This window comes from Pinus tabuliformis, chromosome 3_2 (assembly GCF_031772625.1).
Source record: "Pinus tabuliformis cultivar Carrire ecotype Pingquan chromosome 3_2, CPIR1, whole genome shotgun sequence".
In the NCBI taxonomy this organism is placed as follows: domain Eukaryota; kingdom Viridiplantae; phylum Streptophyta; class Pinopsida; order Pinales; family Pinaceae; genus Pinus; species Pinus tabuliformis.
Genome location: NC_142302.1, coordinates 157,674,941 through 157,697,712, shown reverse-complemented (window position 1 = coordinate 157,697,712; position 22,772 = coordinate 157,674,941). Strand labels below are relative to the sequence as shown.

Genomic DNA, 22,772 nt, shown 5'->3' with positions numbered 1-22,772 from the left:
AATTTTTTTTTTTCTCTATTTTCCATTCCAATTCCTCCATTTTTTTGCAGACTCAAAACTTCAAAGTTCAGACATCATGGTTATATGGCTTGACATTTTCTTCTTCTTGGTTTCTTTTTTGGTTATTATGGTGTTGGAGAGTAGAAGGAGGAGGGTTGATCAAGAATAGGATGAAGAAGTGGGTTATAGTGGATTTGATGGAAACCCCGAAGAGGAGTACCTTGGTGAGGACGAAGAGAGTGAACATGATTCATCCCAAAAAACTAAACAAGACCAAAACCCATTGTGGAAATATGTTTCTAGGCTTGAAGGAGGGAAAGGGGGTGGAACCACTAAATTTGATTTCCCCCATTGCAACAAAACTTACACAGGTTCATACACCCTTGCCAAAAGGCACCTCTGTGGGAAAAGGTCTTGGGATGAAGATAAACCAATAGGAATCAAAACTTGTGCAAGTCTGTCAGCGACAGATAGAGCCAAATACATAAGGGAAGAGGAGGAAGCCCGATACAAATCTAAAAAATCAAAGGGTTTCTTTGAACATAACTCACAATCACATCAACATGCACAAAGAACTCCTTCAACATCCTCCCATGGCAGTGGATATGGAGGCACATGACCAAACATCTCTTAAGGCATAGAACCATATCAGATTTCCTTGATGAATGGTGTAGGAATGATGTGGATTCAAAAAATTATCGGTTTCTCTATGCATGTGGGATACCATTTAATGTTCTTCGCTCACCTTATTGGCATGAAATGGTTTCTTGCCATAAATGATGCCCCTAAAGGATACAAGAGCCCTGGGTATGACAAGGCTAGAACCGTTGGACTTGATCATGAAAAAGAAAAAATATCACATTCTTTGAGTAGAAAGACAAATTCTTGGACTGAGCATGGGTTGTCCATTGTATTTGATTGATGGACAAATGTAAAGGGCAAGCCATTGATAACTGTTCTTGTCGTGTTTGTTAGTGGTGCCAACTTTCTTTCAGCATATGATTACTCAGAGAAGTTCAAGATCGACATCAACATTGCAGAACCATTACTTGAAACAATTGAACGTATTGGGCCATACACTGTCATCCAAGTCATCACTGATAACGTTGCTAATTGTAAGGTAGCGAGAGCAATTATTGAGGATAAATACCCCAACATATTTTGGTTTGGGTGTTTGGTTCACACAATGAACCTTTTGATGCATGATATTATTAAGAACAAAAACCAACAATACAAATGGATTGGTGATTTGTACAAGAGAGGCAAACAAATGATAAAATTTATTACAAATCATAGCAATACCCATGGGCTTTTCTGCAGTCACTCAAGATTGGAGCCGTTGAAGATTGCGAAGGCTAGATTTGCTAGCTATTACCTCACCTTCAGGCGCCTTTTGAAGGTAAGAGAGTCATAGGCTAGCATGATATCAAGTCCACATTGGCAAGTATTAAAGGAAAGGGCTACAAATGTAGCTGACAAGCAAGGTTTTGAACAGGTGGAGGAGACTGCTCTTGATGGTCTATTTTGGGCACGTGTGAGGCAAGTATTGGAATTCACCAAACCCATTTATAACATGATTCGTTTTGTAGATACAAATAAACCAGTTATTGGGTAGGTGTATGAGCAGATGGATACCATGTTGGGGCAAATCAAAGATATTGTTCAGAAAGATGATCCCAACTTGTATACTCTGATTTACAATTGTGTGTGTACACGGTGGCATAAACTTAATGTTCCACTACATGCCTTGGCGTATATCCTTATGCCAAAATACTACTCTCCATCTTGGTTGGGCCAACCTGCACCTGGGGGTTGGGTTAGGGTCAAACCCCATACTGATCCAGAGGTATCTACAGGATATATGCAAGCATTAGACAAGTTGGTAGCTGACAGGGAGGAGTGTGCTAATCTGCGTCCTGAATTAGGCAGATACTTTAGTTGCGCTGGTTTGTTTGGTTCTTTGCATGCAGTGGAAGATAGAGACAAATTTGATGCTCTCACATGCTGGGAAGCATATGGCGGCATGGGACTTTTGCCAAAATTGGCAAAACAATTTCTCTCACAAGTTGTAAATACTTCTTCTGCAGAAAGGTGTTGGAGCACCTACAACTTCATACATAATGTGAGAAGAAACAGACTCAATAAAAACCGGGCAGAAAGCTTGGTTTATGCGCACTACAACTTGAAGTTGTTTAGTCATTATTGTGATCGGGTTTATGAGGATCCAATATATAAAATTTGGGACAACCACCCAGAGGATGATTATTTGGAGGATGGCACTATACATCTTGAAGGTCTGGAAGCAGTACTTATGAGAGATGAAGATGAAGCAACAACTATGCCACCCCCACCATCCAGTAGCAATGCTAGTGCTCGAGCTCCAAGTCTTGTTCCTTTACTACTGCCGCCTCCATGTACATCCTCACGTGGAGGGCATGTGCCTTCTAGTTCTGGTCGTGGGATTGTGCGGGAGGAGACTCCTAGAAGACAACCACGACTTGCTTAGAAATTAGACATTTCTTGTGGTGGCAAGGGGAAGTTGTAGATGATGGATTTACTTGTCTTTTTTGGTTTCTAGTAGTTTTAATAACTGTTGACTCTTTCATATTTATTACGATATTTTTTCTAAACAATATATGACAATTTAAGTTTGAAGTTTGAAGTTGGCAATTATAACTCATTGGTAATGAATTATGAATATGATGCTTCGTGAAAGCTGTTTCATTTCATGTTAGATATTTTGTGTTGTAATGGTTACACTTAGCTTACAAGTACAACTTTGGTGATCAATTATGATAAATGTTATATATTGAATTTTGAAAGCTTGAAACTTTAAGATTGATGAATCATGAGACTCAATATGTTGTATGTTACTAACTTGTGGACATGGTTGATGAAGATTATAACTTCTAGATGATTGTTGTTATATGGTTCAATCTATGTTTTTTTATGCTTTTTATATCTAATTCCTCATTCTACATGCTTTTGTTGACATATATGCATCAAAATACAAAAAATATAAGAAATATATATATTATATAAAAAACGCTCTCGGAATCGCTCCCAAATAGGGAGCTTCTAAAAATGTCGCTCCCACTCCCGCTTCTGCTCCCACTGCAAGCCATTTGGTTGTGGAATCTCTTTTGTGAGCTATTTGGACACGTGCTGGATACCATCGTGATCTGCTGTGACAACCAGAGTGGGATTTGATTTTTGAGGAATCTTGTGTTCTATGATCGCTCCATGCATATAGACATCAGGTACCACTTTATCTGGGATATGGTACAACGGGGAGCAAGAAGGCTCCAACACTCTGGGACTAATGTACAGGTCACCGATATTCAGATGAATCCCTTGGGAAAGGTCAAATTCTTGACTTTCTGAGAATGACTAGGAGTCGTGGAGAGACTCTCTCCTGAAGGTCCTATATGATATGGACACTGAGCTCTGGAAGCTTTGGGGGGCTTGGGGGCACTTCTTGGAGCGATGAGCAACCATAGGGTGAGTGGTTCAACCTTCCCCTAGTGGTGGGCCATGTAGGCAGGATGAGTGGTTCATCCTTCTCTTGCCGAGATACAATCATACAGTGAGTGGTTCAGCCTTCCCCTGGGATACCTCATGGCGACATGTAGGCAGGATGAGTGGTTCATCCTTCTCCTGCTGAGACATCCTACCCATGCAGTCTGGGACTCATGTGAAGTACCTCTCATCTGGCCAATGAGTAGGGAAATGAAGATAGGGACCATAGTAGTACCGATGGACGCATTGTGTAACTACCATACTCCCTATGCTAGGATGATATTGATCTGGGATCAATTGGAACTGTCTTTGGGTCAGTAAGAGTGATATAACTCACTCTCTTTTGGAACTGATTTTGGATAAGTAAGAGTGGTATGACACTCTCCTTTTTGGAACTGATTTCAGATCAGTAAGAGTGATATAACTCACTCTCTTTTGGAACTGAATTTGGATCAGTAAGAGTGGTATGATACACTCTCTTTTTGCAATTGATTTCGGATCAGTAAGAGTGGTATGAGACACTCTCTTTATGGGACTGACTTCAGGTCAATAGAGAATGGTATGGTACATTCTCGATCACTTCATCTTCTTCATAGTTCAACAGAGCAGAGCAGTGCAGGGCACTAATGGTAGAGATAGTACGGACTGCCAGATGGATTAGTAGATGGAGTTCTCCCTAGTGGAGAGAGAGTGTTAAAATTGGAAACTAGGGCCAAACTCCATGTGGGTCTTCTTATTTATGGCAGCTAATATTTTTCTTGGATTCCTCTCGTCGAGAGGTGTAGGATTGATCTAAAGATCATCCGATACCGACATGTAGTCATGGACATATGAATTTATTTGTGTTATGTGACAGTTCGTCAAGGTCGACCAACAACCAAATTACCCCCACTTGTCCTTCACGTTTTACTATAAATAGAGGTGGTCTTCAAGTTAATTTGACGCACACTCTTGTGATCTCTCACTTCATTCTGTTTTGGGTTTAGATGAAGGAGAGATCTAGAGGGAGTGCCTTAGGCTCTATGCTGCCCTAATGAAGAAGCCCTAACGCAGTCAATAAAGAAGCCTTAACGTAGTCTTGGAGGAGTCTTACAAGCAACCATGAAAGAGTCTAATACGCTGGCCTAATGATGCCCTAGTCTAATACGCAGTCATGAAGGCTAGATCCTAATGCTGTCATGAAGGACAACCCTTAACTCGGTCATGGAGGAGTCTAAGAAAGGCTCCTACGCTGTCCTAAAGAAGGCCCTTCTACGCAGCAAGGAGAAGCCTTAAATACGCTGCCAAAGGATGCTCTAAAAGAGCCCTAGCTGCAGTTCACACAGCTAACCCTAGCCGCAGAGGAAGAAGATACCTAGCCACTGTAAAAGGGAGCTTTTATAAGCAACAAGAGGAGACTTGTTTACGCAGCAAAGAGATATCTATGGGACCTTCCATCCGCTATCTAAGGAAGCTCTAAAAGAGCCCTTGCCGCAGGTCAGAAAGTCACCTAATCTATACGCTGTCTGGTTATAATCAAAGAGGTTTATATGTAGCAAGAAAAGGCACTCACACGCAGCAAAGGGGAGGCTTCTATACATAGCAATTGAGGGTGCCTTAAGACGCTGTAAGGAAAGACAACTAAAAGTAATCATATCACAACTTAGAGGATATGTCCTTATGCCACATTGCTATAGGTGACATCGTGGCTCATTTGAGATCTGTTTTGGGCATGTTGACGTTGTTCTTGAGGGGCAGAACTACAACGAATAAATACCCTAACCAGTCACCATGTTATGCATCAAGTGACTATGTCGTAGAAGTGTGGTGACTGTGCCGTAATAAGGCTGATCTCAGGTCTAGTGCAGCCTCAGAGAGAAGGTCAATCAAGTCTGTCTAAGAAGATCTCTTAGGAGAAGATTGGAAGACATTGCTGTTCAAGGATAAAGATAGCTAGGTACTGTGTGTAGACCTTGCTACTAGGCTAGGTCGCAGGCCATAGCCAACAGCATAGATTGTGTTACGAGTTGTACAAGTCAGTCTTGCAAGTATGGCAGTGCGGAAACCTCAACTTGGATCATGACTGTATCAAGGATGAGAACTGATGTTTGATGCACCATCTCATGTAGTAGTGACAACTAGTACTGTAGGAGAAGGACAACATTTTGGAAGATGTAGCATGATTGGATGCAACATGGTTACATGCAACATGGTTGGATGTAGCATGGTGTTGGATGCAGTATGGTGATGGAGTCACCTTGGAGAATCAGTTGAAGAAGTATGCCTTCACTTGAGTTTAGATCTGCAGTCCTTGTCATAAGATCTACAAACTCACTATGTCATCTTCATGGTGAAGATCTCTGCTCTTATCTTGTCAAGTCAAAGTGTTGACTTCTGATGTATATGTACTATATCTCTCTCTGGTGAACTATTGAAGAATATAAGAAGAATTGATCAAGGGTTCCCCACATTGGGGTTTGTCCCTGGCTGGCGCCACATCTTGTGTCCTCTTGTCTTGGCTTTTTTTATGCGATTTATGTTTATGTTCTATATGAACTTTACTATCATGCGGATGTGATTGCTAATCTGAATATTGTCATCGGGCTATTATGGAAAAATTGAAGTAAATTGCGCTAAGTGTAGAACATACCTAAAATTAACATGGTATCAGAGCTGAGGCGAAGACAAAGCCCAAGCAAGAGTGAAAGAGCAATCATCGAAGATAGTTGGACAAGGTCAAAAAGGCTTAATGGGTTCCGCATCCCACTTCAAATTCACCAAGGGTGAAGTCGAAGCAAAGAAGATTATTAGAGTGGCGCAGTGGAAGCATTTGGTGGCCTACCTAAAGGTCACTTCAATGGGAAGTCCGGATCTATGGGTGGAAAGAAAGGCAGATGCCTTGCTTGCAATAAGTTTGGCCATTATGCGAGGCAGTGTCCAAAATAGAAGGGACAAATCACATGATGATGATCACAATCATTCCAGGGGCATCTTTAATGATCAGAGGAATGACAGGTACAATGGTAAAGGAAAAGGGAATGCAGGTCATCAAGGAAATGGCCGACTCTTCAAGGAAAGCAAGGAACTCCAGTGGTGCTTCAAGGCACTTCATTGGATACAAGGAAGCTCTCTAATCTGATAGAGAAGGAGACAATCATGGAGATTTTTCTTGGAGACGATGCTAGCTATCCCGGAAAGGGTGTAGGGAATGCTACCCTTCAATTGAAAGAGGGGAGCACGATTCATTTACAAGAAGTTCTTTATGTACTTGATCTCAAAAGGAACCTGGTGTCCATTTCGACAATGGAAGTCAAAGGTTTCAAGGTGGCATTCTTCGATGGAAAGGTACGTGGTTAAAAGGAATTTTCAAGATGCTTTTATTCTTGGGTTCAGGGTTGGCAATTTGTATCAAGTTGCATGAAGTCCATTCGGGACCATGTCATGTGGCACATCTCTTCTATGGCACCAGAGGTTTGCCCATCTTCATTGTAGGGCCCTACCCGATGTGAATCAGATGGTGACAGGGATGCCTGAATTCAAGGAAGAGCATGAAGGTATATGTCCGAGATGTACCTAAGGAAATATTACAAGGGGACTATTCCCCTCATGTAATAGCAAGACCACAGATTTGAAACAACCCAAGGGGTTTTGAGATTCATGTTTGGGAGTCTCATGTATGCAGGTTGAAGAAAGCTCTCTATAGTTTTAAGCAAGCACCCCGGGTTTGGTATGAGAGGATTGATAGCTATCTGATGAAGCTGAGATTCACTAGGAGTGAAGCTGATCCAAACCATTGCTTTAAGGTTGTGGATGATAAACCTCTCATACTGGTACCTTATGAGGATGACCTCTTTCTGACAGGTGCAGACCCTCTCATTTGCAAAAGTAAGAGGGAGTTGGAATCCGGATTTGGAATGGTGAACTGCAAGCCCGTGACTGCCTTGATGAAGCCTAAATTTAAGAAGTTATGCGGTAGTGATACCGGACCTGATTTGGGAAATGCCTCTGAGTTTCATAAACTCATACTAGCATTGATGTTCTTGGTGAACTCCCATCTGGATATATGTTTTGCAGTTAGCATGTTGAGCTCATATATGGTTGAGCCTCATTGGATTGGTGCCAAGAATCATTTGAGATATCTTTAGGGCACAATCTCTCATGGATTGAGATACACTGTCGGAAATGTGAAACTACATGATTATTCTGATGCTGATTAGGCAGGCAGTGTGGAGGATCACAAGAGCACTTCTGGGTGCTGGTTCTCTTTGGGTTCTGCTTCGATATCCTGGATGAGCAGGAAGTAGAGGTCGGTATCTTTGAGCACCGCTGAGGCTGAATACATAGCTGTGAGTATGATCTTATGTCAAGCTGTCTGGTTGTGGAAGCTCTTCTGTGAGTTGTTTGGACACGTGCTAGATACCATCGTGATCTGCCGTGACAACCAGAGTGGGATTCAATTGTTGAGGAATCCCGTGTTATATGATCGCTCCAAGCATATAGACATCAGGTACCACATTATCTAGGATATGGTACAATGGGGAGTAGAGCAAGAAGGCTCCAACACTCTGGGACTGATGTATAGGTCGCCGATATTCAGATGAAGCCTCTAGGAAAGGTCAAATTCTTGACTTTCCGAGAACGACTAGGAGTTGTGGAGAGACTCTCTCCTAAAGGTCATGTATGATATGGACACTGAGCTCTGGGAGCTCTGGGGGGCTTGGGGGTACTTCTTGGAGCGATGAGCTACCATAGGGTGAGTGATTCAACCTTCCCCTAGTGGTCTGCTATGTAGGCAGGATGAGTGGTTCATCCTTCTCCTGTTGAGACACAATCATAGGGTGAGTGGTTTAGCCTTCCCCTAGTGATTTGTTGTGTACAGGGTGAGTGGTTCAACATTCCCCTAGTGATTTTTTGTGTACATGGTGAGTGGTTCAGCCTTCCCCTGGGATAACCCATGGCGACATGTAGGCAGGATGAGTGGTTCATCTTTCTCTTGCTGAGACATCCTACCCATGTAGTCTGGGACTCATGGGAAGTACCTCTCATCTGGCCAGTGAGTAGGGAAACGAGGAGAGGCACCATAGTAGTACCAATGACGTATCGTGTAACTACCGTACTCCCTATGCTAGGATGATATTGATCTCGGATCAATTGGAACTGACTTCGGGTCAATAAGAGTGATATAACTCACTCTCTTTTGGAACTGATTTCGGATCAGTAAGAGTGGTATGACACTCTCTTATTTGGAACTGATTTCGGATCAGTAAGAGTGATATAACTCACTCTCTTTTGGAACTGATTTTGGATCAGTAAGAGTGGTATGATACACTCTCTTTTTGAAACTGATTTCAGATCAGTAAGAGTGGTATGAGACACTCTCTTTATGGGACTGACTTCGGGTCAGTAGAGAATGGTATGATACATTCTCGATCACTTCATCTTCTTCATAGTTCAGCAGAGCAGAGCAGTGCAGGGCAATGATGGCAGAGATAGTACAGATTGGCAGATGGATTAGCAGATGGAGTTCTCCCTAGTTGAGAGGGAGTGTTAAAATTGGCAACTATGGCCAAACTCCATGTGGGTCTTCTTATTTATGGAAGCTGATATTTTTCTTGGATTCCTCTTGTCGAGAGGTGTAGGATTGATCTAAAGATCATCCGATTCCGACATGTATTCATGGAGATATGAATTTATTTGTGTTACATGACAATTCATCAAGGTCGGCCAGCAACTAAATTACCCCCACTTGTCCTCCACGTTTTACTATAAATAGAGGTGGCCTTCAAGTCATTTTGACACACACTCTTGTGATCTCTCTCTTCATTTTGTTTTGGGTTTAGATGAAGGAGAGATCTAGAGGGAGTGCCCTAGGTTCTACGCTGCCCTAATGAAGAAGCCCTAACGCAGTCAATAAAGAAGCCTTAATGCAGTCTTGGAGGAGTCTTACAAGCAACCATGAAAGAGTCTAATACGCTGGCCTAATGATGCCCTAGTCTAATATGCAGTCATGAAGGTTAGATCCTAATGCTGTCATGAAGGACAGCCCTTAACTCTGTCATGGAGGAGTCTAAGAAAGGCTCCGATGCTGTCCTAAAGGAGGCCCTTCCACGAAGCAAGGAGAAGTCTTAAATACGCTGCCAAAGGATGCTCTAAAATAGCCCTAGCTGTAGTTCACACAGCTAACCCTAGCCGGAGAGGAAGAAGATACCTAGCCACTGTAAAAGGGAGCTTTTATAAGCAGCAAGAGGAGACCTGTTTACGCAGCAAGGAGATATCTATGAGACCTTCCATCTGCTGTCTAAGGAAGCTCTAAAAGAGCCCTTGTCACAGGTCTGAAAGTCACCTAATCTATACGCTGTCTGGTCACAATCAAAGAGGTTTATATGCAGCAAGAAAAGGCACTCACACGCAGCAAAGGGGAGGCTTCTATACATAGCCATTGAGGGTGCCTTAAGACGCTGTAAGGAAAGACAGCTAAAAGTAATCATATCACAGCTTAGAGGATATGTCCTTATGCCACATTGCTGTAGGTGACAGCGTGGCTCATTTGAGACCTTTTCTGGGCATGTTGACATTGTTCTAGAGGGGCAGAACTACAACGAAGAAATACCCTAACCAGTCACCATGTTAGGCATCAAGTGACTGTGTCCTAGAAGTGTGGTGACTGTGCCGTGATAAGGCTGATCTCAGGTCTAGTGCAGCCTCAGAGAGAAGGTCAATCAAGTCTGTCTAAGAAGATCTCTCAGGAGAAGATTGGAAGACATTGCTGTTCAAGGATAAAGATTGCTGGGTGCTGTGTGTAGACCTTACTTGCTGCTGGGCTAGGCCACAGGCCATAGTCAGCAGCATAGATTGTGTTAAGAGTTGCACAAGTCAGTCTTGCAAGTATGGCAGTGCTGAAACCTCAACTTGGATCATGACTGTATCAAGGATGAGAACTAATGTTTGATGCACCATCTCATGTAGCAGTGACAGCTAATACTGCAGGAGAAGGACAGCATTCTGGAAGACGCAGCATGATTGGATGCAGCATGGTTGGAAACTTGGATGCAGCTTGGCGTTGGATGCAGTATGGTGATGGAATCACCTTGGAGAATCAGTTGAAGAAGTATGCCTTAACCTGAGTTTAGATCTGCAGTCCTTGTCATCAGATCTGCAACTTCATTATGTCATCTTCATGGTGAAGATCTCTGCTCCTATCTTGTCAAGTCGAAGTGTTGACTTCTGATGTATATGTACTATCTCTCTCTCTGCTGAACTATTGAAGAATATAAGAAGAATTGATCAAGGGTTTCCCCACATTGGCGTTTGTCCCTGGCTGGCGCCACATCTTGTGTCCTCTTGTCTTGGTTTGTTTTCTGCGATTTATGTTTATGTTCTATCTGCACTTTACTATCACGCTGATGTGATTGCTAATCTGAATATTGTCATTGGGCTAATATGGAAAAATTGAAGTAAATTGTGCTAAGCATAGAACATACCTAAAATTAACAGTCCACGATCAAGAGGCACTGGTTTTCTTTCATATATTTTCATCCCTTTTTCTTTTCTTTTGTTTTCCTATCTAGTGCTTATTCCATTTCCATTTCCATCCCATTTCCTATACTACAACATGCATACATTTTGTCAAGGCCTACTCTTCCTATATCATCTAAATCTAAGACCCCCACTCCAGAGCCTAAGCAATCTTATTTAGTTGTACCCCCTTGAGTTGGAGGACAGCCAATTTAAAGAGAGAGGAAAAGTGGCTGAGGTGACAGGGGGTAGCCTCCCTGAATTGTACAAACTAGCCCCTTGGTGCTTAGGACTTTACATTTTATGAAGTTGCTAAATTTTGTTGTAACAGTGCAGACATTTACTTCATCTTGAGGATATTAATGAAGTTTCCAGTTGTCGAAATTTGAAAACTTGTACAAATTCCAGATTTGATTTTCAGCGCTATATGTTCTTTATGCGTTGTTATTTACAGCCCTATACCTGTTACTGATTTGACATAAGTAAAAGGACAGTTTTTAAGCAATTTGACATTGAAGTAAAGAATATAAGGGGCTGATTTTACTGTTGTCAGATTGTTGTTGTACTGCTGTAAAGTAGTGTTTTCAGATCTGTTTTTTGGTTGATAAGTTTCCCCAAAAGGGCTAAAAATGATCCCTTTGATTTGGTGTCTTTTCTCTTTGAACTGCTGGGAAGTTTGGGTTGCTTGGAAGTGAACATTGTACTCTTTCTGCTGCTGTTTTGTACCGTGTTTTATAGCAGCTCTAAGGCTGAAAAATCACAGGGTTCATATCCAGGAAGACTTTTAGGTTGAAAGTGAAATTTCTGTTTTGCATTGAATTTTGAATTTTGAGAAATTTTCACATCAAGTACCTGCCAGTTCTACTCAATTTGGTGAAAAAAGAAGTGAAGTTTACTCAATAAGTAAATACAGGGCTTCACCTTTGTTGGACTTACCAAGCTTGAGGGACAGACTTGCTGAATACAGCAGATAGAGTCGGCCCATGGGACATAGAGCACAAAATTGATGGTAAAACCTGTGTTCTTCATTGGTCATTCTGGTTTTTTTTTTTTTTTTTTTTAAATATTTTTTTTTTTTTTTTTTATTGTTTGTGGTGATAAAAATTCAAACAAATTTATCTATGAGATTATTGCACCTGGAATCTGTCGTTATTAAGGATTTCAGCAGCAAAACTCGAGACTTCTGTTTTCTTGATTTATTCATGCCATGGATCATCATTCATGGATTTTGGTGTCTAGAATCTAGAGTTTGTAAATATAAATTTTTAATGTTTCTATAATATCAAATGAACTGTTTGAAGTTTCAAGTATATGTAAACTTTCCTGTGAAGTTTCACACTTTCCTCTTCACTTTTAGATGGCTTTATGTTTATTTTGGTGTCTATGATAGTATGAAGAACATTTGTATGTGAATGAATAATCTCAAATTTCTTTCTGTGATTTGTTTTTTAAACAGTAACAGTAGTTTTCCTTCATATTATGGAAAATTACGATGACCATGGCAGTATATATAGTTAGTTGATTCTTCCTGGAGAGATCAGATGACACATTGGCTATGCATTCCTGATACAATCTTTCAAAAGAGAGTAACTTTCCTCGAATACAGTCTACAAATTTGAACTCTTTGGATGTCTTACCATTACTGGAACAAAGGATACCTACTGATCTAAACATGCTATGAATGAAAATGAAAACCAAACTAGCATACTATTCGTTTTCGCTGGGCCGGTGTGGAGTCATCTTTTCTTCTTTCTGCTAACTGCTTCCATCTGCACTATTAAATTAATTAATTTCCGCTGCATTTCTCCCTGCTATTCTCATAACATGCTGTGCATCACTGTCATCACTCCCTTGCCACCCGCTGAAGACTGAGGACAAATGTGACACAGTTCAACATTCCTGAAGGGCCCTATTTTTTTTCCTTATTTTATGAATCCCAATAGTTTCATGTTTGGTTGCCTGATGGAATACTCTCTGAAGTTTGTCGAAGCTCATTCCTTTCTGTTCACCATGCAATAGCTGTTCCTCTAGGTAAATGATGATTTTTAAAGCAATTTTTGAGTTATTTATTTGTTGAGTTTCATGCTGAGTTTTCCTGTGTATTTACCATGTTATTCTTTTGCTTGGCTAGTCATTCCCAAGCACGGGCTGTGGGACATTGTTTCCTACAAGAATACAGAGTCTATCTACTATTTGAGCAGAACTCTCATGGCTATATGTGGGGACAAATGTTATCCCCAATTATGTCTCTAAATGCATTTCATCGTGATGTCTATTTGGTCTTGTAGTGACTTGTATGGTTACTCACTAGTGAGACTATCATGTTTCTAAGACAGGATTACTTCATGGGTTTCCAGCTAAATGTGACGTTATTATAATGAAGACTTAATCATGTAGTCTTCTTTAGAAGTCTTAATTAGATGGGGTGAACTGTTGCTTCCTCATCTATCATGTTTGAAGCACCTGAATGTGTATAGCAGGCCCCCCATTCCTAAACTAATTGGTCATCCTGGAAAGAGGGATCATTGTGTTTGTGCTTCATACCTTCGTTTTTGTTGTTGGTGTGTACACATTGCAATAGACTATTTTCTGAATTAGAGCATAAGGCCATTCTTTGCATTGTCATGAATATTGTTTTTTTTTCTGTTCTGCTATTTATTTATGTGCACAGACTTCTCATTTTCTGTTTACTCTTTCATTTCCATTACTCTAAGCTCTCACAAACATGGGTGAACATAACATTGAATTTAGTGTTTTTGTCCTTGTTAATCATGACAACTGTATTTGTTTCATACTTGGTCACAATTTCACATTTCTCTAGATTCTACAGATGAGCTAAAATTGTTTTCCGTGTTTATTTATGAGTTCTGCTTTAGTTTCATATTCTTTTGCAGTTATCTGCCTAGCTTTTGAGAGTAGAAGCTTCATTATTATCTACTTTAGCTTATTGTTGGCTGTAGAAACTTTTATTAACATAGTTATTTTTCTCAGCCGATTTTTGGTTTCAATAAATGAAATTATCTGAATTACTTGACTGTGCATGTATCTGATAATATTTTCTGGCATACTTGTTATGGAGATGTTTGGGATATATTTTATAGAGAATGGTTGCTCTGGTGTTTTATAGGAATTGAAGATTGAATTTATGCGAGTCGTAACTAAGATATTAAATCATTTCAGATCTGTTGATGCAATGTTGGAGAAGCTATGCATAGATGGGAATCGCAAGCAAGCAAAATATGCTGTTTCTGCACTTGCAGCATTGACGGCTGAATCTGGTCTGGAAACATTGTCTCTTTTGTATAAGGTACCATCTGACTGTTTGTAGGCTGCAAGATTTTATGTATTGATAAGCTTGAAAAAAATTGAATTTTTAATTAAGAAATTCTTTTATCATTACCACCAATGACATTTAGAAGAGCACAACCATATTTATTATTTAATTATCTCACTCTCTTTGTTGAATGATTTAGTAGAAATAAAGTTTTGCACTGGAATTGATTGAATGATGGGCTGATAAAGCTCTTGAACTTTTTTGAGAGTATACAATCTGGACCACTTTAGGTTGTTACTGCTATTTGTTATTTAAAGATGATCTCATGGAATATAATTGCTATGAGTGTTCATATGATAGATATTACTATATCCCATGGGGGTGAAATTCCATCTTCTGATTTGTCCTTTCACCTTTTTCCATTATTCTTGAGAGGATATGATGTTATTTGTCCCCTTTCTTATTTTCTTCTTTTGGTGACTATTTTAATTTCTCACAGCAACTGGTGGAGTCCATAAACAATTGTCAAAATCTTCCAACAGTATTGCAGTCCCTTGGTTGTATCGCATAGACTGCTATTCCAATATTCGAGACTCGTGAGGACGAAGTCATCAAATTTATAGTCCGTAAGCTACTTAGGAGTGATTGTGTGAGTCCTCCTTTTCTCTTCCTTTCTTCCATTATATCAGTCTGTTTTCTAAAGAAAATTTTCTGGTTCTCTCTTTCTCTCTGTGTATATATATACATATGTCGAATTGGGACAATATCTTGAGTCTAGAGAATACAATTTAATTTCTGTTTTTGTTATTGCTACTATGATTTCTTTTATTCATGATTATAACACATGCTTATTCTTATTTCTTCTTCATTATGTTGCTTTAGCAGGATTCTGTCTCTCAGGAAGGGGAAGGATCTCTGGATACTGAGATTGAGCATCCTAGCAGAGTATGCCAACTTAAGGTCTGTCTATAATCTTGCATAGCCATGGTTTTCAATTTTTTTCTGGGATACTGGTGTGTCTTCCTTTTCTTCAGTTATTTTAGCTGTGTTAACTGAAATGGAAATTGACAAAAAAGAGAACCTCATGAATAGATGCAGACGCACATGTATATGTTTTGTATATATCCATGCCTGCACATACTTATGTTTGAGAGATTTCAATGTTGACGATCCTTTGTTGGCTAGGTTGACATTGACAAGTACCTCCTTTGTCAAGGAGATTGATGTTTATGGAAAAGTATTGTCATCAACACGTGCTTCCTCCCTCAACATCAAATCACACCCTTTTGTTCCTCAGATAGCTATTTTTGTAATATTGGCTCAATAATGGTTGTTGATGGATAATACCTCTCAATTGGGAGGTTGATACTAGATAGTACCCATCAACTTTGATTATTTGCAGAGAGTTTCAACAACTCATTGTTCTGGGTTGGCAAAATTCAGGAACCACAGTATATGCATCATTAAAATTCAAGTGTCAAGCATGTCAGGTTGCACCAAAAATAACAATGACACTATTGCAGGCCTTGATAGAAAATGTGGCTTGGGATCCTGGTATTGAGGGATTCTTTCATGTCAGGAAGTGCAGAAGTCAGGGACGATTCAGTGGTGCATCTGGTACCTTGGCACATTTTGTAGTGACCGTGGGGAGCAAGAACTAGAGACTCGAGAGGATGCTTGCTCAGGCATTGCTTGAGGATAAGCAATTTCTGGCGGGGAGGACTGTAATATCCCCAATTTTGATTTTTCATTTAATAGGATTAACAAAGTTTATTGGGGAAGTGCTAAGCCTAGCACAATTTTGTAATCTGGGCATTGGAGACATTTTGGGTATGTGGGACTTAGGAGAAATCCAAAATTCCAACCTTAGTGGAATGTGGGGGCTACCCCTCATGGAATACGCAACCCCTAGAGGAAAAGTCAATTGTGTGGGAAGGGGGTCGAAATAGTTGGCTAAGGGACCCACAAGGAAAAGGGAGGCAACAATTATAAATAGGGGGTTGAAGGCAACATTGAGTATTTTTTTGATAACTTGTCATTTACACATTGTTGCTCACGCTGTTCAGCTGAGTCACACGTGCTGTTTAGCACCAGAGGTTTCCAAGGGGAAATCTCACTCTCTTCTTTGGTGGACCATGAGTGCCACCCTAGGGAGGCAAATTCTACTCTTCTTTGGTAGCTGGGAGGATACCACGCAGTAGCACGAATTCCTGGCATTAGTGGGACGCAGAAAAATGAGCTATGCAGAGCTTGGAGAGGTATTGTGCTGGAGAGAAGAGGTTTGTTGTTGCTGGGTTGTATCCTCACACAAATACATGCGAGAAGGAGGAAATTTCTAGGAGCTTAGGTGCTTTTCTCAGCAGAACGAATTGGTATGGCTGGGCTTGCGCCTTTTTTCCCTAGCACTGCGTAGAGGGTTGTGGAGCTATTCTTGGGGAGGCTCGATGATTGGGATTGAAGAACTGGAGTTGTTTGGGATTTGATTGGAGGAGAGTGCCTAGCCTTTGAGGAGCAGAAAAGGCTCCAACTATCACATTCGACATTTTCCAGCAACAGAAGAGGGCTAAGCATTTTGGGGTCAATTTTGGAGTGTCAAAACTAGTGCAAACCCTTTCTGGGTTTGTTGAGGAGAGACCAAGATTAATTTGGCAGAATTTTCTTGGCAGATTTGAGGGGTTCAACAGGGTCCCAACTTAGCCAGCAGCTGGAGGAGCAAGGGGAAATTAGGCCGAAATTCCAAGGTCAATATTTGGCCAATTCCTTCGTGGGTTTGTGGGTTATTGGTGGAGAGCCCGAGGTTATTTTCCTGGAATTTTCTGAGCATCGGAGGAGGCCCTAATAGCCATTTCTTGCAGCCAGCAGTACAAATTTCAGAGGGACAACGTAGAGCTTGGTTGGGGGTGTGAAATTTTCTGAATCTAACACATCAGAAACCCCTACTGCAATTTCTGGTTTACTATCTCATACTTTTTCTTTACATTAACAGTTATTTAATTACATAAACATCGAAGTAAATAGAAATGCGGCCTTCACAGATATACAAATCATGCACTGAAGTAAACAAAAACAATAACACAAGGGACAATGTTATTTTTAGACAATTGTCCCCGGAAAAACCTAATGTTGGAGAACCAGTGCAACATATTTGAGGGTTTTATTATTAAGTAGATTTCTGAATACAACTAGGGTGCCAGAAATGGCTTACCCAACAGGGAATGTCCTCGACAGTAGTACCTTTATTTGGAGACAGATATTCCGGCAAATCAGCAACCGAATGATCAATCCCACAGTGACTCCGGTTGTTCCTTGTGTTGGACAGCGAAAGCTGCTCCAAGCATTGCTCTGGAACTGCGTCACCCTTCAAGAATTGCATTACCCTCTCTTGGTTCTGCTTCAGCTGATCTGCTCCCAGTCTGCCCCACAAAATCTCCCAGCGTTGCCTCTGAAGCCCTCTACGACTTCTGTGTCAGCCTTTGCAGCTTATGCGTTAGCCTTTGCATCCTCTGCGTTAGCGTCTATGGCTTCTACGTTAGCCTCTATGGCCCTCTGCGGCCTGTGCGTTGGCTCCTACGGCCTTTGCGTCAGCCCTCCTAGGCTTGCGCTGTCTCTCTCGACACTTCACTGCCTCTCTGCTATGTATTCTTCAGCCTCTTGTTGAACTGCCCCTCACTGCAACTGATCACTTGCTTGATTTCCTCAGTAAACCTCGCCCCAGAAAATCGAACTGATTGATCTCTCTTGGTGTATCTCCAATTGACCCTCAAGCCCCCTTTTATACTTTTCCTGTTGACGATTCAACGACTGAGATTAAGTCGTTAATCAACGGCTAAGATTAGAACTGGCTTGATCCTTGTCACTTAGAACTTTCTCACCCATATTATATTAATATACATTAACAATTTTATTTTCCTAAGTTTAGACTTAGGAACTCATTAAAAATATTAATTATTTTACTATCTCTTCATCTGGGTGGGATTTCTCCAAACGATTTATGGGCCTTGGAGATCTCATGTGCCTTAGCCTCTCCACCAAATTTCATGGCTAGAGCACATCTGAAGCTACCAAAATCAATACTCCCTCTTAGCAAGGAATGTGCTCTGGCAATGCTTCACCATAGAAGCATCACACTGATCCTCTACATCGGTCCTTTGTGCTGATGTTTGGCTTGCTGCCCCACATCCACTGCATTGGTGCTTCCTGTACTGCTGCCCATGACACTATCACTACCACTGCTACATCTATACTGCAGCTCCCTCTCAACATGCTGCATCATGCTGCCCATAGCACTGCCACTGCTAACTGCTGCATTGCAACTCAGTTACCGAGAAGTAAGTAACTGACTTCACCCAATTAATGACATCCCGGTCAGTCTGGAAGCCTCGTGATGATGAAGCTACCTCAGCTACTATCGTGTGCTCCCTCTGCTGCAACTACGCTACTGCAAATGTTGTAGTTTCTAAGTCTAACAGTTAGAAACCCTCCATGCACTTTACTGATTTATTCCTACCTACCTGTTCTATTAATTAATAAGTTATTTACCATGTAAATACTGAAAATAAATACAAGTGCATGCTCAACACATTATAGATCATCAACTGAAGGAAACAGAAACAAGCACACAAATGACACTCTTATTTTTGGACTAATGTCTTCGGAAAAACCCAATGCGGGAAAACCGGTGTAGCTAATTGAGGGTTTTATTATTAAGTAGCTCTTTTCTGAGTACACTGGGTGCCAAACTGGCTAACTCGACAGATATAAAAATCTGGCAGCAATATCGCTTTTCGGAAACAGGTATTCGGAAAGCCTGCTCCACAAAATCCCTCTCCAGCACAATCTGAAGCTCAACATTAGCCCTGCTGGTCTTTGCGTCAGCCTGAAACCCTCTGCGTCAGCCTACTGAGGCTCTGCGCAGCTTCTCTGGCTCTCTACGTCACTCTTGCAACCTCTGCGTGGATGACGCAGGCCCTTCTGGCTCTTCGCAGTCTCTATTGCCTCTGCGTGGCTCCCTTTGGCTCTGCGTCTGCCTCTCTCTATTTCTGCGCTGGTCTCTCGGCACTGTCCCTGCCTCTCTGTCTTGTACTCACTGCCCCTCGCTGCAACTGGTCACTAAATCTATCTCTCTTAGCAAACCTCGCTCTAGAGAATAGAATGACTGATCACTCTAGTGTGTTCTCGAAGTGACCCTCAAGCCTCTTCTTATACTCTTTTCATTGACAAATCAACGGCCGAGATTAAGTCCCTAATCAACGACTAATATTAGACCTGGCTTGATCCATGTCTTTTGGACCATTCTAACACAGTTTTATATTAATTCACATTAATATTTTAATGTCCCTAAGTTTAGACTTAGGGACTCCATTAAAAATAATAATTATTTTAATGGACTCCATTAAAAATATTAATTATTTTAATGTCTCCTAAACTGTTTAGAATCTGCCCAAACCCTTTCTGGGTATTGGAGATCTCATGTGCCCTAACCTCTCCACCAAATTTCGTGGCTGGAGCACATCCGATGCTACCCCAAATCAACACTCCTTAGCGAGGACTGTGCTCTAGCAATACTCCTTATTGTGTATCACCCTGATCATCTGGCATCGGTCTCTGTCTTGATGCTAGGCTTGCTACCCATCATCCTTTGCACTGCTGCATCCTGTACTGCTGCCCATAGCTCTGCCACTGCCATTGCTGCATCTGTACGACAACTCCCTCTGCATCCGTGCTGCTACCCATGGCCCTGCCATTGCCATTGCTACGTCTGCACTGCATCTCCTCTCATCATGTTGCATCGCGCTGCACATAGCACTACCACTGTTAATTGCTGCATTACAACTCAGTTACTGAGAAGTAACTGATCTCCCAACTCTGACCTCTCTGTCAGGCTAGAGTACTCTTGATGCTGAAGCTCCCTCTGTTGCTAACAAGTGCTCCCTCTCTGACCTCTGCGCTACTGCAACAACTCCTTGCATCTCGCACCGTTGCACACCTCTCTGTGCCATCCTGCATTGGTGCAACACTCCCGTGCCTCTTGCATTGTTGCAGCCTGCTAGCCTCGCGCTGTACTGGGAATTCTGCACTATAGCTCTCTTTGCTGCTTCATTCACATTCGTCGCTACCCACATCGCCAGTCATGCTACTCTTCAGGGCTCCCGTAGCATGGTCTAATCTAAGAGGCTGGGTACCTTGAGAATCCATGCACCTCGTTGCCTGTAGTCCATCTGACTACAGCTCGATGTCTCCCCACTTCTGCTCAAGTGGCGTGTGTGCACTCATGGCATAGTCATCGTCTGTCTCCACTTCCTTCTCTGCGCTTGCTGGCGCTGCCTTGGTCTCGGAGGCCTCTCCCTTACTCTTCTTCCTTGGACATTGGGTCGCTTAATGACTTAGCTCCCCACAGTGGAAGCATTTGACCTTAGAGAGGTTCTTCTTCTTTCGTTTCTCTTGCTTTCCCTCATATGCTAGGGCAACATCCTCCTCCTCCTTGATTTTGATTCCCTTTCTGCTGCTTCCCTCCTTGCTTAGCCTTCTGATCTCTTCTTGGCGAAGAGCTGCCCACATTTCCTCCCAATGTGGAAGGGTCGCTCTGCCTAGTATACTCTGGACAAATACCTCCCAGTCTTCTGAGACTATGTTCAGGGTTGTTCTCACCATCAATTCCTGATTTGATGTGGTCCCTATGGAAGTCAGCTGATCCCGGATCTCATTCAGTTGACCGAGGAAGGTGTCGATCGGTTCGCCCTTCTTCATCTGGTATGACCGCAACTGATTTTCTAGTAACATCCTTCTCTGCACAGAAGTATGCGGGTACAATTTCTTTAGGGCCTTCCACATCTCATTTGTCGTTTCCTTCTCGACAATGTGTGGTACTAGTACTACATGGTCCTTGACCCTGTCAAGGATGATGCTCTTGGCCCTCGCCATTGCCTCCTCGTAGTTGTCGTTATCAACTAGGTCAACTAGGATTGTTATTATCCTTAACGCAAAGTGCTTGACACGATTTCTGTCAAGATTCTGGCCTTCCAGACTACGAAGTTTGAGACTCCGTCCAGTCTGTCCTGGTCTTTTACTCCGTGTAATGCCATGCTGCTCTTCTACTTCCCTTCTGGAAGTTCTCGGTGTGACTCCCTCTGAGCCTTGATTTCCCTCCTGGAAACCCTTCTGCCGATGTTGAGATGCCCCTTACTCTGATCGTCTATGCAACTGCACCACTAATCCGGATTTCTCGGCTAGAAACCCTCGGTAGCAACTCCCTCCTCCTTGGCCTTGCCCTGTTAGGTACTGTTCTGACTACAGTACCCCACCAGCTCCATTCTGCAACTTACCCACAACCTCTAAAACCCAAGCAACCTGAAGGTGAGAGCTCTTAGGCTCTGCGCAGTCCCGACGCCGGAAAACTAGCTCCCTTAGCCAACTGCGTCAGCCATCCTGGCCTCTGCGTGAGCCTGTCTTTGCCTCCTTAAGCCTCTGCGCAACCTCTTCTTGGCTCGAACTTGATGACGCAGGTACTACGTCACCCCTTCCTTGCTGCTAGGAACAACTTTTTTCACTCGGGACAACTGTTTTCTGCTGCTTCCGCTCTGCTCTGCTGATGTCCTCAATTCTCCTGTGATCTGCGACCACCCTCTAATACCACGTTGTAGTTTCTAAGTCTAACAGTTAGAAACCCTCCATGCACTTTACTGATTTATTCCTACCTACTTGTTCTGTTAATTAACAAGTTATTTACCATGTAAATACTGAAAATAAATACAATTGCATGCTCAACACATTACATATCATCAACTAAAGGAAATAGAAGCAAGCACAAAAATGACACCGTTATTTTTGGACTAATGTCCCGGAAAAACCCAATGCGAGAAAACCGGTGCAACTATCTGAGGGTTTTATTATTAAGCAACTCTTTTTTGAGTACATTGGGTGCCAAACTGGCTAACCGGATATAGATAAAAATCTGGCATTAATACCTCTCTTCGGAAACAGGTATTTGGAAAGCCTGCTCCACGAAATCCCTCTCCAGCACAATTTGAAGCTCAGCGTCAGCCCTGCTGGAAATAGGTATTCAGAAAGCCTGCTCCACGAAATCTCTCTCCAGCACAATTTGAAGCTCAAGGTCAGCCCTGTTGGCCTCTGCGTCAACCTATTAAGGCTCTGCGCAACCTCTCTGGCTCTCTGCGTCACTCTTGCAGCCTCTGCGTGGATGATGCAGGCCCTTTTGGCTCTTCGCAGTCTTTGCTGCGTCTGTGTGGCTCCCTCTGGCTCTGCGTCTGCCTGTCTCTGCTTCTGTGCTGGTCTCTCGGCATTGTCCCTGCCTCTCTGTCTCATAATCACTGCCCTCGCTGCAACTGATCACTAATTCTCTCTCTCTTAGCAAACCCCACTCTAGAGAATAGAATGAATGATCACTCTGGTGTGTTCTCCAAGTGACTCTCAAGCCTCCTCTTATACTCTTCTCGTTGACAAATCAGCGACCGAGATTAAGTCCCTA

The 22,772-nt window shown here is 42.1% G+C and overlaps 1 protein-coding gene across 2 annotated transcripts in view; it reads left to right on the top strand.

The window, feature by feature from the left end:
* LOC149180285 (sister chromatid cohesion protein PDS5 homolog A-like) overlaps nucleotides 1-22,772 on the top strand; it is a 170,300-nt gene that overhangs the window by 123,470 nt on the left and 24,058 nt on the right. The window contains exons 14-16 of one of the 2 annotated variants that reach the window (XM_089415997.1): nucleotides 14,194-14,320; nucleotides 14,787-14,936; nucleotides 15,173-15,247. In XM_089415997.1, coding sequence (XP_089272123.1) covers nucleotides 14,194-14,320; nucleotides 14,787-14,858 — 199 coding nt within the window. In that variant the 3' untranslated portion in view covers nucleotides 14,859-14,936; nucleotides 15,173-15,247. Of the gene's footprint in view, nucleotides 1-14,193; nucleotides 14,321-14,786; nucleotides 14,937-15,169; nucleotides 15,248-22,772 lie in introns of both variants that reach the window. The other variant, XM_089415998.1, reaches the window with a different exon arrangement.